The 14,179-nt window shown below is 36.9% G+C and overlaps 1 protein-coding gene across 1 annotated transcript; it reads right to left on the bottom strand.

Moving 5' to 3' along the window:
- Positions 1–661: 661 nt before the first annotated feature.
- On the bottom strand, positions 662–12,755 carry LOC127648438 (ADP-ribosylation factor-like protein 6-interacting protein 1). The gene is made up of 6 exons (XM_052133113.1): positions 12,588–12,755; positions 9,245–9,378; positions 8,773–8,892; positions 4,239–4,356; positions 3,014–3,098; positions 662–1,521 (listed from the first exon to the last, which is right to left on the bottom strand). The coding sequence occupies exons 1-6, from the start codon at positions 12,621–12,623 to the stop codon at positions 1,403–1,405; spliced, it is 612 nt and encodes a 203-aa protein (XP_051989073.1). The 5' UTR covers positions 12,624–12,755; the 3' UTR covers positions 662–1,402.
- Between the last annotated feature and the right edge of the window lie 1,424 nt (positions 12,756–14,179).

Below are 14,179 nucleotides of genomic sequence, written 5' to 3'. Positions count from 1 at the left end.
AACAGGAGATTGGATGATTATTCACACAAAATAATCCATATAAGAGAAAACCTTACAAGTGCTCACTTTGTGAAAAACATTTCACCCAGTCAGGAAATCTGAAAGATCCTGAAAGAGTGCATACTGGAGGAAAGCCTTTCATCTGCCCAGCATGTGGAATGAGTTACAGCTCACCAAAAGGTCTACAGCATCATAAAATATTTGTATTTGTCTAAGCACATTCATGTGCAGTTGGAAAGTAAATTTTAATAAAAGGTTTTAAAAAGTTTATTTCAATGGCCATTTCTCTCATAATCTTGACTGTGACTGACAAATACATTACATTGATTGGAGTCTGGCTCATGTCATTTCCCGATAGTATTATATTGGAAGCACTGGTTGAACCATATATCATGGATTCAAAGCAGTGCAAATTTGACATGCTCTCTTTGATTTTTACATTTTAAAATGGATACTGTACGTTCACATCTGTAATTGCCAACAATATTTTTTGTTTTAAAATGAAGGCCTCTAAAAGAGAAACCCGAAGTGATGTCAAACTTTAGAGTACAAAGCCGTAACATTACATAATTTTCACCTTAATTTTTATGGTGTCATCTGTTGAGGCAGTGATGACTGGTCAGCAGGATCAAAAATTTTAAATAAACACCAACAACCGAAATTTGGCTTGAATAATAGTTTATTGTTGTGAACACAAACATAAAATGACAGTTAAAAGCATGAAAAAAGACATACACAAGCTACTAGAAACAGAGAAATACAAAGAGTGAAAATGAAAATGTATATTTACAGCCCAGCACCAGATGTTGGATTGGGAAATGGCTAGAGCTATGAGGTCTACACTAGTACAGCAGTATGGGTCTAAATTGCCCCACACAAACAAGCTTTCACTCCAGTTACTTCGGTTTTTCCAGTGCAATTTTCAGAACAGTGTGCAAATACATGTTTCCAAGTCATCCCAAGGAAAAACAGGCTACATTTGAAGATTTTATGATAATGTGTTCTATGCCTGATTGAATTAAATGTTGTTCAGTGGTTGCCTTGCTGGCATGCAAATGGACTGCACGCAATAAAGCAGTCTTCATACGCACAGACTTAACACATTTACTATGACATGCAAATACATGGATGAAAGATCTGAAATTAATGCATCAGTGTTTTATTTATTTAAAGAGATGGAAAAATTCTCATTTAAACTGAATTTTTTTGGGGGAAAAACCCCCAAACAAAATGGTTTGAAGTGATATATGCATATATTTTTATGGATATTTTCACTTTATCAGCTATCAGTTTCTGCAACAGCTTGAAGTTGGTCTTCAGGTCGGTTGCTGATAAGCAGGGGAGATGTTTAAAAGGTCTAATTCTTTCAACTTTTCACTCTAATATTTCAAAGCATTTTCTTTTAATCATTCTTCTTCTCCTTCTGTTTGAGTAGCTTGTTGATCTCCCTCTTTGCCATGCCAGCATATTTGGTGATGATACCATGCTGGTTGAGTCCAGGGAGAAGCAGAAGGAAGCTCACTGTGAAATACAAAACAGGAAAAATGTACAGACAATTAATCCATTTCTTAAGAAATGCCTCAAAGAGATTACATTACTCTGCTAATACTGGGGTGGCAACTTGTCACAGTGGAGAAATACAGCCATCTGATAATCTAACAGTAGGCTCAATATCAGTGACTTTGGATCTTTGTGCCATTTAGACAATGTGAATGTGACCTAAACAACCTTTGAGCTAAGTGTTTGTTGCAAGCAGACAAGATCACAGTGAATTGCTATAAACACATTTAAAAGGATAATTTTCACATTTGTTGAACTATCTCGTTTACTCACCCTCGTGCCATCTCACATGTGCATGACTTTCTGAACTGCAGAACACAAGTGAAGATTTTTAGAAGAATATCTCAGCTCTGTAGGTCCATACAATGCAAGTGAATGGTGATCAGACCTTTGTAGCTCCAAAAATCAAATAAAAGAAACATGGTAAGTAATCCATAGACTTCAGTGGTTAAATCCATATCTTCAGATGCGATCTGATTGGTGTGGGTGAGAACCAATCAAAATTTAAGTCCTTTTTACTCTAAATCTCTACTTTCACTTTTACACCTGAAAGTCACATGTGGTTCCAGTTTAGTTTCACTTTCACATCTGTGGAGATTTAGAGTAAAAAAGGACTTTTACTGTTCGGTTTCTCACCCACACATATTATATTGCTTCTGAAGATATGGATTTAGCACTGGAGTCTTATGGATTACTCCTAAGTTTCCTCTTTGGGATTTTTGAAACTATAAATGGTGTGGTCACCATTCACTTGCATTGTATGGACCTACAGATCTGAAATGTGTTTCTAAAAGTTAGTTTGTGTTCTACAGAAAACAAAAGTCACATCTGGGATGGCATGAGGGTGAGTAAATGATGAGAATTTTCATTTTTGGCTGAACCATCTCTAACAATCTTGTGCACATGGAGTAAGTGGTAGCATATTTAATGACCTAAATACAATGTCCTCTTTTTTTGTGCCCTTCCATCTGCACATTTAAAATGTATGTTATTTACAAAAGTAAATGTATAGCATGTAATGGATTTCAAGAATTAAATCTGCACTCTGCAAACAACAACAAAAATCAGCAAGTAATCTATGCTGACGCTGTGAATCATGGCCATGTTTGCCTGAAACAGCAAACTGTTCAGTGATAGGGACTGCTACAGCAATTCAGTTGAGCACACGAATTAACAATATCTATGATAACCTGGTTACATGAAGCCTTCGTAGAAAACACTTCACACCTAGTTTCAAAATGAAATATGCAGTAGTCACTTCCATGAAAGGCAAATTTCAGGTACCAGACTTTTAAAATCAGAGATTTTAAAAATCAACATCGATTTGTGATTTTGTAACAGTGCATTGCATAATGTTATCCCAGGGGCCTTTTCAGCACATGGGATTTCTTCATGATGTTACAAGTTTGCTTAACTCTGTAAACCTCTAGCCCAACATAAACAGTGTACATACCGATCAAGTAAGTGAGGAAGAGGTTATGCACTTGTTGTCCAATCCAGGCCACAGCCACAAGACTGCTGATCACAGAGAGGAAATACTGTAGAGAAGTAAAACAAATGTGTTATATAGAGGCATATTGTGTTTGCAGATTTTTGCAGAAGTTACATGATGTAAATGGAAACGCAAGGGTGAGGCTCACGTTTGTTCCAACTGCTGAGTAACAGTAATAAGAAAGTCTACTCAGTGGTGCGAGTTGTGATTGGTTTGCTAGAAAACATCTCACGTGACACTTGTGAGTTGCTCAGACGTGTAACAATTAGGGGTGGGTAAAAATAGTTTTCCAGATTAATTGCAATCTCCATTTGAACGATCTCAATATTGATTCTTAAATCCCAAGATTGAGATTTCACTCAATGCACAGCCCTCCACTACGATGAGACGAAATCACTCGCATTTGCAACCAAAATTCCCGCTATGCGACTAAACTGAATATATTTTTGGCAAATGTTTACATTTCACTCACCAGTATTTGTGAAGTGTTCAGTAGCGAGATTCTTTCACAGTGTTGAGAGTAAATGTTGTTCCGTGTAATGTGTCAGACAAGATCCACGCAACCCATTTGTCATTGAATACTGTCTCTTTTAATACCCTTTCTGTTTTTAGAGTCAGTTGTTGATCAAAAACTACAAAAAACCATTTAATTATAATCATGCAAAACACAGATGAGGTAAAGCAATTCGAGTCCTCTCTAGTTAACATGCGCTCATTTAAAGGCACCGCTTACAGAAATGCCGTTTTTTTTTAAAGCGACCGTACCGGTATTAGCACGTGTTCAACAAATGTAAATACTTATAAATTGTACAAATTATGCAATTTAACAATAAATATGCAACAAATTAAATATAATCTTATTGACTGAATACATTTGTTTCTTTTTAAAAAGGCAAAATGTGACCAAAATGATGAATAAGTAATAAAATGTAATTAGTAAAACTAATACTTTCCTAATGAACCTAGTTAAATGGTTGCCTGTATAATTAACAGCATTAGCTGGGAGAGAATTTCTTTTATATGCAAGCAATGAGACATAACTGAAATAAACCAATATTAATCGATATTGAATTGAGAATCAAAATCAAATTGAATCTGGAAATACCCAGCCCTATCAATACCCAGCCCTAGTAACAATGAAGATGCTGTTGAAGTCATGAAATATGTGAAATATAATGCCATGTACCATTTTAGGCTTTTCTTCCTTCAGGGCAAACAGACGTTTCCACCAGCTGAGCACCCGGTGCTGGGTCTTCACAAGGTTCCCACAGATCTCATGGAAACGTTGCTGCTGTTCTGTGGTCCTGTGCAGGAACAATATAACACTCCTCAGAAAACATGTTAAACATTGGCTTTCTGACATATGCAGGGTTGGGGAGTAACGGAACACATGTAATGGGATTACGTATTTAACGTAGAAGTAACTGTATTCCACTAGTTACAATTTAAATAATTGGTAATTAGAATACAGTTACATTCAAAACGTATTTTGATTACTGAAGAGATTACTTTGCATTTTATTGTCATTTGTTTCATTTAGTAAATAGTCCTTTCAGATGGAAAACATTTATACATATAAATTATGCGATCCAAAGTGCATTTGAATAGAGGTGAAACACTTTATGATGAGTTACATTCATACGAGCAGACAGAGAAGTACGTTTGAAGTAATTTTGGAGCAGAAGAAGTGGAAATAAACCTTGTGTAAATTGTCAGCTTTATGTTAAGCTAAAATGCTAATTCTAGCCATTTTACATGCACGTTACCAGACACGATCATATTTTTTTTTATCAAGAAAATTCACGTTGGAACAATCTAACGGAATAAGTTACAAATTAAATTTTACAGCATGTATTCTGTAATCTGTATTGGAATAAATTTAAAAGTAACCCTCCCAACCCTGCATATATGCCAGTAATAATGAACAGTCAGCAGGCCATTATCATAAAATCAACACAGACAGGGGGTGTTGCAACACCTTGTCAGGGTTTATTTTGCAATAAGCCGACAGCATGTTATACTGCATATTGTAACCATTTATTAAATAAATGGTCAAGAAATACTGATCTTAAATTATTCTAATATGGGCGAAGAGTGAAACAAGAAAGATGAAAGTAGCACAGCTTTGAAATTATTCAGTTTAGTGGTCATGTCATTATACATAAATATTTGCACAGAATGCCACGATTGACCAATCATAATCAAGAATTTCAGACACATAAATTCAGAATTGTAAAAAGGATAGTAAAAACTCTAAATTCTGATTGAATGCACAACAAAACTGTTATAAAATGACTATAAAACGCACACCTCTGACCACACATTCAATCCACTTTTTTCCTGAATGCTAAAGTGCCCCAAGATTCTTACCAGAAGCCTGTTTTTGTTTTCTGGTCTCCAGTGTTTTCACTTGCATTGGTGCATTTTCTTGGCAGATAATATGCTGTTTACTATTGCTGTTTAAATATGTACAAATTGCCAAAAAAGCATGTGGCTCCATAGTGCTGTATATAGACTTTACAGAATGAATGTCTTTTAACAGCACCTCACCCATTTAAGTTTAAGGAACAGGTAAAGTAAGCGATGGCCTGAGGTGAATTACGTTGATATGATTAACTATTTTGAGTTATGACAGCCAGTGGTTAAGATGGTTCCTGCTCTCCATCTGGATTGCTCACTTTGGTTGTTCTAACATTGCTTCCGGAACCAAAATACAGTCCAGTGGCAATCAGAATCATAATGACACCACCCAATGATTGGTCAGGAAAGCTGAATGATTATCTTGCTGCATAATCCAGTTGCGCTTGAGCTTCAACTCAGACTGATGACCAGACGTTCTCCTTTAGGATTTTCTGGTAGAGTCCATAATTCATGTTTCTTTCAATTATTGCAAGTCGCCCTGGCCCTGAAGCAGCAAAGCATCCAGTCACCATCACACTACCACCACCATGCTTGACCCGTAGATATGATGTTCTTTTTGTGAAATTCTGTGTTTGAATTTCCTCTCATCAGTCCACAGAACATTTTTCCAAAAGGTTCGAGGATCATCAAGGTGTGTTTTGGCATAATTCAGACAAGCCTTAATGCTCATCTGGGTTAGCAGTGGTTTTCTCCTAGCCACACTTCCATGGATGGCATTTTTGATCAGTGTCTTTCTGATAGTAGAGTCATGAATGGTGACCTTTATTGATGCAAGAGAGGCCTGCGGTTCCTTGGATGCAGTCCACTTCTGGGAAGGTTCACTACTGTGCCAAGTTCTCTTCATTTGGATATAATGGCTCTCACTGTGCTTCTTTGGAGTTCCAGAGCCTTTGAAATAGCTTTTTAACCATTCCCAGACTGAAGCATTTCAATCGACTTTTTCCACTCATAATTTCTGGAATTTCTTTCGACCTTGTCATAGTTTGCTACCAGGTGAGACCTTTTAGCCAACTTCATGCTGCTGAAAAAGTTCTATTTAGGTGTTGATTTGATTGAACAGGGGTGGCAGTAATCAGGCCTGGGTGTGTCTAGTCCAGTTGGACCCCATTTTCATAGATTTGGGGATTTAGAAACTAAGGGAGCAAATCATTTTTCATTCAGGCCCAGCTGGTATTGGATAACTTTTTTGCATCAATAAATAACATTACAATTTAAAAACTGTATTTTGGGTTTACTCAGATTGCCTTTGTTTTATGTTAGATTGTGTTTGAATTTTCAAAACAATGTAGTATTAGAGATACATAAAAACAGAATAAATCAGAAATGGGGCAAATACCAATCCACAACCAATGTACAAAATCAAATTAAGGCCCAACCTTTTTTTCTTGTTCGATAAGCCGTTTCATTTGACTTTCGCAAAACTTATGCACAACCATGCAATGCACTGAAAAACAAAATCATTTATTTATCCAGTCCACAGATTCAGAGGCAATATGCATCCATTTGTGCTTAGGCACTGCATTTTATTTCTGGCCATAAAACATGACCATATTCAAAGTTAAGCCCAATGTCCACAGGACACTGCCAGACTCTAAAATAAACACCCAGCTCTGATCTAGACTTGCTCTGCAGAACATGAGGTGCATAGCAAGACCTCTTGGTGTTGCCGTGTCTCTGCAGAGAGTACAGCTTGGATCAGCACAGCGGATATCTGAGTCAAACCAGCACCGTGCTGACACTGAACACCCAGCAGCAACTGCAACCTGTCACTCAAAGACACTCAAGACTCTGGATCGCAAACTAGAGCAACAGAAATTGCCAGGGGAGATGGACTAAAAAGAAACCAGGAAGGGCAAGAATGTACATACTGTGCAAGTACCTATACATGTTCTTAGGGGATCTGAAGTGTTGAAATGTCTTTCAGTATAATACATTTAAATTCTTAAGACAAAAGTGCCACTCGAGGTTAAACTCACAAGCAGACCCTTCTCAAAGGCAACTTAAAGGCAACACAAAAAGGCTTCATTATTTACTCACCCTCATGTTGTTCCAAACATTAATTTATTTCGTGGAACATGCCAAGGCATTAAGCAGAATGAGTCATCATTCACTTTAACTTAACTGAATTAAAAATAATTAAATAAAAATGAATTGTGACTGAATGTAACAGTCTGCCAAACGTCTCTTTTTGTGTTCCATGGAAGAAAGAAATTCATACAAGTTTATAACAATATGAGGGCGTGCACAAACTGTATTTGAGTGAACAATCACTTTAAAGAGCAACATGCAGGTTGGACACCCCTATATAGCATAGTGTATGTTGATGATAAAACAACTAGATTTTCTGAACTGGAGTACTATATATTTAGCCATTAACGATATTTTGAGATAAATTGTGATAAAATAACTTCCGCGTCTATAAAGCACTAACCGGAAGTGACGATGGGCGAGGGAGTCTGGTCAAGTTCAAGCTCAGGTTACAATGAATGCGAATGAAGAAACCGAGTTCTCCGGTGTGGACGAACATGCCTATGATGGCCCACAGGCCTATGATTATGAGCAAATTAAGAGTTAAAATAATTAAAAGTAAGACTTACTCTGCTAAGTCCTCGTTTTCGTTGCACAGAATGTCTGCTAACGTTAGCAATTTGTCCTCCAGTCCAGCCCGCGCCAAAATCCGGTGTAAACTTTGACGGTGGACTTGATTCCATCGAGTGCACCGAGGGAACAGCATCAGTAATCAGCCGCACGTGGTCCTTACTCCGAAATCCCATCCGAGACTCCAACAAATCTCCAGGTCGATAATTCTCCGGAGTGAAATGTGCGCCACAAACGACCGAGTGTGTGGTAACAGACGCGGCAGTGAAGTCTGCTCTCTTCACCTGCACAAAACGCACTCAAGACCGAAAAGCCTTGTTTTTTCTAGAAGGAAAATGATGGACACGATGTCCTGACAGGCTGGAAAACACAATAATTTACCATTATGGCTTCTCTAAAACGTTCTGTACTGCTCTAACTACATCAACACCCACAATGAGAGCTGACCGCGAGCTCTTTTGTTTGCCTCGCCCTACGTCATATGACGCGTTGATAGCGGGAAAGGCGTATTCCAGAGCCTAGCACATTTTCATCAAAATCTCTACATCAAATGAGATTTAATTAGTAATTTCTACATATGTGTTTTTAAAAGACCTCTGCAGACAATATAAAGTATTAATTCAGTTATAAATTCAACCTGCATGTTGCTCTTTAAGCCCAGCTTTAAAACAACAGGATTGTATTCGTTTACTTTTACCCACCATTTGTTGGAACCAAAGACACGGGGGGCAAGAGTGGGTACCAGGTAATCAGCCAGACACAGAATCATTACAGTGCAGGACAGACTGGTAAGCACAGAGGGGTCCAAATAGTAGATCAGCCTGCCAAAAACAGAAGACAAAACACATCCATCTAATAATGTGTAGTCAACAAATAATGTTACAATGGAAACCTGTTTGCAAACAATGAATTTTGCATTTAATTTAATGATGCTAGTGGCACAGAAATGACAGTTCATCTTGTAAGAATTTGTTTAGCACTTTTAGATGAAAGGTTCCCTATAGATTATGTGAGAAACTTGGTGAGAACACACCAAATAGGTTACATTATAGATGTGACTGGAGAATAGGAATTTGTGATGTGTAATTATCTAGAAATTGAAACATTACAGACCCAAGTGAGGAAACAAAGATCATGGTAAAGATCATCTGGGATTATGAACTGTAGACTCACGTGAAGAGGACTGTGGAGACGCCCACTAATGCTCCAGGGTACCATGGCCTCTCCCACCGAAGAAAATGATCTCCAGCCAGAATAATCTCTCCCCATCCTTGCAATTGTTCTTCCAGCTGACTCGTTTCTTGAGCCTACAGGAATGTTTCAGTCAATAACACAATAAGAATAATTAATTTTAATTCAACTGATGCCATAACATTATCTAAAATAGGAGTGTATTGGGATGGGTATTGAACACTTTCTACTGGAATGTCAGCAATGTTAAATCGATGCGGACACAAAATGTAGTTTATGATGTAAACTGGTGGCCAAAAGTTTGGAGGACAGAAATTGGTACTTTTATTCACCAAATTGGCATTCAACTGATCACAATGTATAATCAGGACATTAACATAAACATTTACCATTACAATTTGAAAAAAAAAAAATTCAGATTGAACTTAAAAGTGTTCTCATCAAAACAATCCTCCACTTGCAGCAATGACCGCTTTGCAGATGATTGGCATTCCAGCTGTCACTTCTCATGCACCTTACAGTCTAGCTGATCCCACAAAAGTTCAATGGGGTTAAGATCCATAACACTCTTTCCCAATTATATGTTGTCCAAGTTCTTTCAACTGATGTACTTATCCTCTTGTTTAGTTGTACATCTGGCCTTCCACATCTCTTTCTGTCCTTGTTAGAGCCAGTTGTCCTTTGTCTTTGAAGACTATAGTGTACTGTACACCTTTGCCAAAAAACTGAAGACTTCATACAATTTAAATCTTTGTATAGCCTTCATGCCTCAAATAATAATTGAATAATTTATATACATATATATAATTTATTAGAGGTGTGAATCTTCACTGGCCTCATGATTCGATTATGATTCAAAGGGTAACCTTTCAATTATAAATTGATTCGATGCATCATGATCCATCTTGTCCTTCAGTAGCTTTCTTTTTTAAATTTCTTCAACAACGTTAAAAAAAAAAAATCTGAATGAGTCACATTACATAAACTGGCCATTTACATTCAGTATGAGCTGTGAACAAAACATGGAACATCCACAAGATTAAATAAATGGTTCTATAGTTTAAAAAGAGTATCTCAGTTTTTTCAGTTTCTTTCTTTAGAACCTTATAAAAAAAAAAAACTCTTAAAAAGCACAACAAAATATTGATTCTCCATCAAATCACACTGAATACTATTACTTCAACTGATTATATTATTATTTTTGTTTAAGCATTGTAAATTATTTCATAGTATCTAATTATTAAAAATGTATCTATGCCATGATATTCATTAAAATGAAATAGCATAGTTGTTGCTTCATAAATACATTAAGCGTCCCGTATGCACTGTTCTATCCGTTTACTCGGCGAGTAGAAGATAAAACTTTATCATCAGTTGTGTGCACTGTCCTGACAAACGAGTGACCGTCGATAACAAAAGCCAATGAAATGGATTGTGCAAGTGTAAAAAAAAATATTATTGTGTAGGTCCCCCTCGTGCTGCCAAAACAGTGCCAAACCACATCTCAGAATATAATTCATCTCACATCAGTGGTTATCGGAGTTACCATAGATTGTCAGTTCGAACCAGTCTGAAAAGTTTGGAATAAATGTACAGATTTTGCGGTTTCGAAAATCTGTACTTTAATTCACCAGATCACAAAGTATAGTCAGGCATTACTGATGCAAAAAACTGCACCATCACTATTTGAAAAAAGTCATTTTTGATCATATCTATAGAGGCCCCATTTCCAGCAGCCATCACTCCAACACCTCTTCCTTGAGTAATCATGCTAAATTGCTAATTTGGTACTAGAAAATAACTTGCCATTATATCAAACACAGCTGAAAGCTATTTGATTCATAAAATTAAGTGTAACATTGTCCTTCTGTTTGTTTTTAAGTTGCCACAGTATGCAATAGGCTGGCAGGTCAATACTAGGTCAAAAATGGCAAAAGATGTCTTTGTGAGGATGCATGAATCAAACCACGTAACAAGATTATACTGGAAAACTTGCTTCCTTCTGTTCTGACAATGTTCCCCAACTCTGTGGGTTGTCTCTTCCAGTATGACAATGCTCCATACCACACAGCCAGGTCAATCAAGGTGTGGATTGGAGACCACTGGATAAAGACCCTGTCATGGCAAGCCCAATATCCAGACCTTAACCCCATTAAAAACCTCTGGAATGTGATCAAGAGGAAGATGGATGGGCACAAGCCAAAAAAAAAAAAAAAAGACAATCCGAGCTGCTTGAATTTTTGCACCATGAGTGACAGTCACCCAACAGCAATGTGAAGGACTAGTAGAGAGCATGCCAAGATACATGCAAGCTGTGACTAAAAATCAAGGTTATTCCATCAAATACTGATTTCTGAACTCTTCCTAAATTAAAACATTAGTATTAACTTGTTTTCTTTACATTACCTGAGGTCTGAAAACACTGCATCTTTTTTGTTATTTTGACCAGTTTTCAATTTCTGCAAATAAATGCTCTAAAATGACAATATTTTTATTTGGAAGAAATGTTGCAAGTGGTTTATAGAATAAGACAAATTTGTATTTTACTCAAACACATATCTAGAAATATTAATTACAGAGAAACTGGTAATTTTGCAGTGGTCGTTTAATTTTTTCCAGAGCTCTGCGTGTAATATATATAAACTAAAAAAGAACACATATGACTTTAGTGACATAAAACATCCAACTGCGAAACGAAATCTTGTTCGTGCTAAAAACAGAAGGCCAGCTCAGACACTTCCTTTATCAGCGACTTTATAAGATCACATCCTTCATAAGACAGGCTACAACGTAAACATAGACGTATTATAGATTTTAAAAAGCATGAAACTCGATTCGAGCTCTTGGTAGCTTAACACGTCATTTCTTTGAACTCTTACATCAAAAGACGTTTAAAGGGGAGTTTTATTAAAAAAAATATTTTCCAAGGATGTTTCGTCTCGCTGGCCTCCAGCAAAGCTATTTTACAAGTTCAAGTATTTATCCAAGAATCTTAAAAATCTAAACAAATCGATCCATGGTTTGCGTCGGAAAACCATTTGTAAGGCACGACCACGAGAGCAATCCGTAACGTAGCACAGGGTTAGCTTGCTAACATTTACGTCATATCACGCAGTTCAATTGTCGAATGATCGTCAATTAGTAGCAATCACACCTTTGTCGTTAACAAATAATTGACTTCTCAAGCTATAATTAACGAGTCTTGACTTTTAGAAATGTGGTCATAAGCAGCACAAGTCTGTATTTATTGCTAAAGGAACCAGTTTCATGCACACACCCGGTATGATTAAACGTTTATTTCGACATATGTTAACGGACCACTTACCAACAAATTTGCACTGGTGTTATCGCCTTCAGACATAGTTGGGGTTTTATTTCTTCAGTATTTGTGCTGTTCGGATATCACGGTTAAATGTATGCGTCTCTCCTCAGTTGCGGCGGTGTGGCAACTGACCGTGTGCCGTTATGTTTTTATAGTTAACTCTCAATGCATGGGAAGAATGGCCGTGGGAATCAGACGTGCTGCAGCACCCCCTGGTGTCAAGAACGTTAATTTTTTTTATTTATGACGTATAAACAAACATTAAAACATTTTGGATATGCTTTCCTAAAACCTGTATGCTTGAGGAAGTCTTGACTCTTGAGAAATAAATTTACAACACTAAACAGTGTCATAATTAATTATTATTTATACATCATGAGGACATTCATTTCAACAACCACTGAACGCAAAGCCACGTTTGGCCTATTTTAACTATTAGAGCATCATCTCATGGTAAAGCTTTAGGTTTATTATAAGATGCCATGGTTCTCAAATTTACACGCCCCCCTTTGAAACAACAAGTGCCTAAACACTTTCAAACAACACAAAAACTGAAGGAAAAATAAATAAAGTGACTGCAGTAGGAACCCCTTGACATGAACACATTGCAAACAGAATAATCTTTTCATCTGCATAAACATCAGAATGTTTATAAAAATTGGATAGTTTTTATTTAAGATACCAATTGCAAGTATTCGTACCTGTGAACGTTAATCTCTCTTTTAATAGCATCTATAAAAGCATTAACTCCAGTTAATTTCCCGTAAGAATAAACGACTGTGATTGGCCCATCCTGGCCAGCGATGAGAAAAGTCACAGGTACTACGTGTCAGCGTCAAGACTGAGGGATGAGAGGATGGTGATAGGCTGTTCAAGTTCCAAAAGCACCATAAACGTCGTCCTTAACTATTGTGCCATATATATATATATATATTAAGCTATTCTATAGTGTTGTGTGAAGGGAGCGACCGAAATAGCAATATTAATTAATCGTGTACTCCATTTGTTTACATAAGCGCAGCTGAGCGCACCCAACACGTGACTTCAATTGTAGGGTGAAGCATAGTGCAATTTCATTCAAATTTTCAACTGAAGGGAAGAGTGCATCTTTCTAACCCTTAACAGTGAGAAATCAATAGTACCGCCAGGAAGAGATGACTCAAATCAAACAATTTATCTACCGCGGTAAAGGTTGAAATTCAAACTTCGATTGGCTACAATCCCGCTATGCGCTGAATAATGTTGCATGTGATTCATGATTTGTGAATTCGGATGACATCATCCTCCGCTTCGCAGTCGGACATTTAATTTTACGACTCTTCATTTTCTAATCCAAATAGCTTCAAAAGTTGAACAGCTCAGTCTGAAACCACTCATCCTTACCAGTCTGATTGTGAATATTGTAATTGTTATTTAATTACTTGCAATTGTCAGAACATAGCTATAGGCCTACATATTTAAAAAAAAAAAAAAACACACAACACACAACACACCCCACACACAATTTCAAAAGACGGTTTACTTTATTAAACATAATCAGATTAATAAATCCAGGCTGCAATACAAATACTGGGATGGTAGCAGCAGAAAGTCTG

This window comes from Xyrauchen texanus, chromosome 8 (assembly GCF_025860055.1).
Source record: "Xyrauchen texanus isolate HMW12.3.18 chromosome 8, RBS_HiC_50CHRs, whole genome shotgun sequence".
In the NCBI taxonomy this organism is placed as follows: Eukaryota; Metazoa; Chordata; class Actinopteri; order Cypriniformes; family Catostomidae; genus Xyrauchen; species Xyrauchen texanus.
This window is presented reverse-complemented; position numbering and strand designations above follow the sequence as displayed.

Coding starts and splice junctions, on each gene's coding strand:
- LOC127648438 (XM_052133113.1), bottom strand. CDS start 12,623: ATGTCTGAAGGCGATAACACCAGTGCAAATTTGTTG. Junction 8,893..9,244: donor GTCTCCACAGTCCTCTTCAC/GTGAGTCTACAG, acceptor TGTTTTTGGCAG/GCTGATCTACTATTTGGACC. Junction 3,099..4,238: donor AGGAAGAAAAGCCTAAAATG/GTACATGGCATT, acceptor ACTTCTCTACAG/TATTTCCTCTCTGTGATCAG.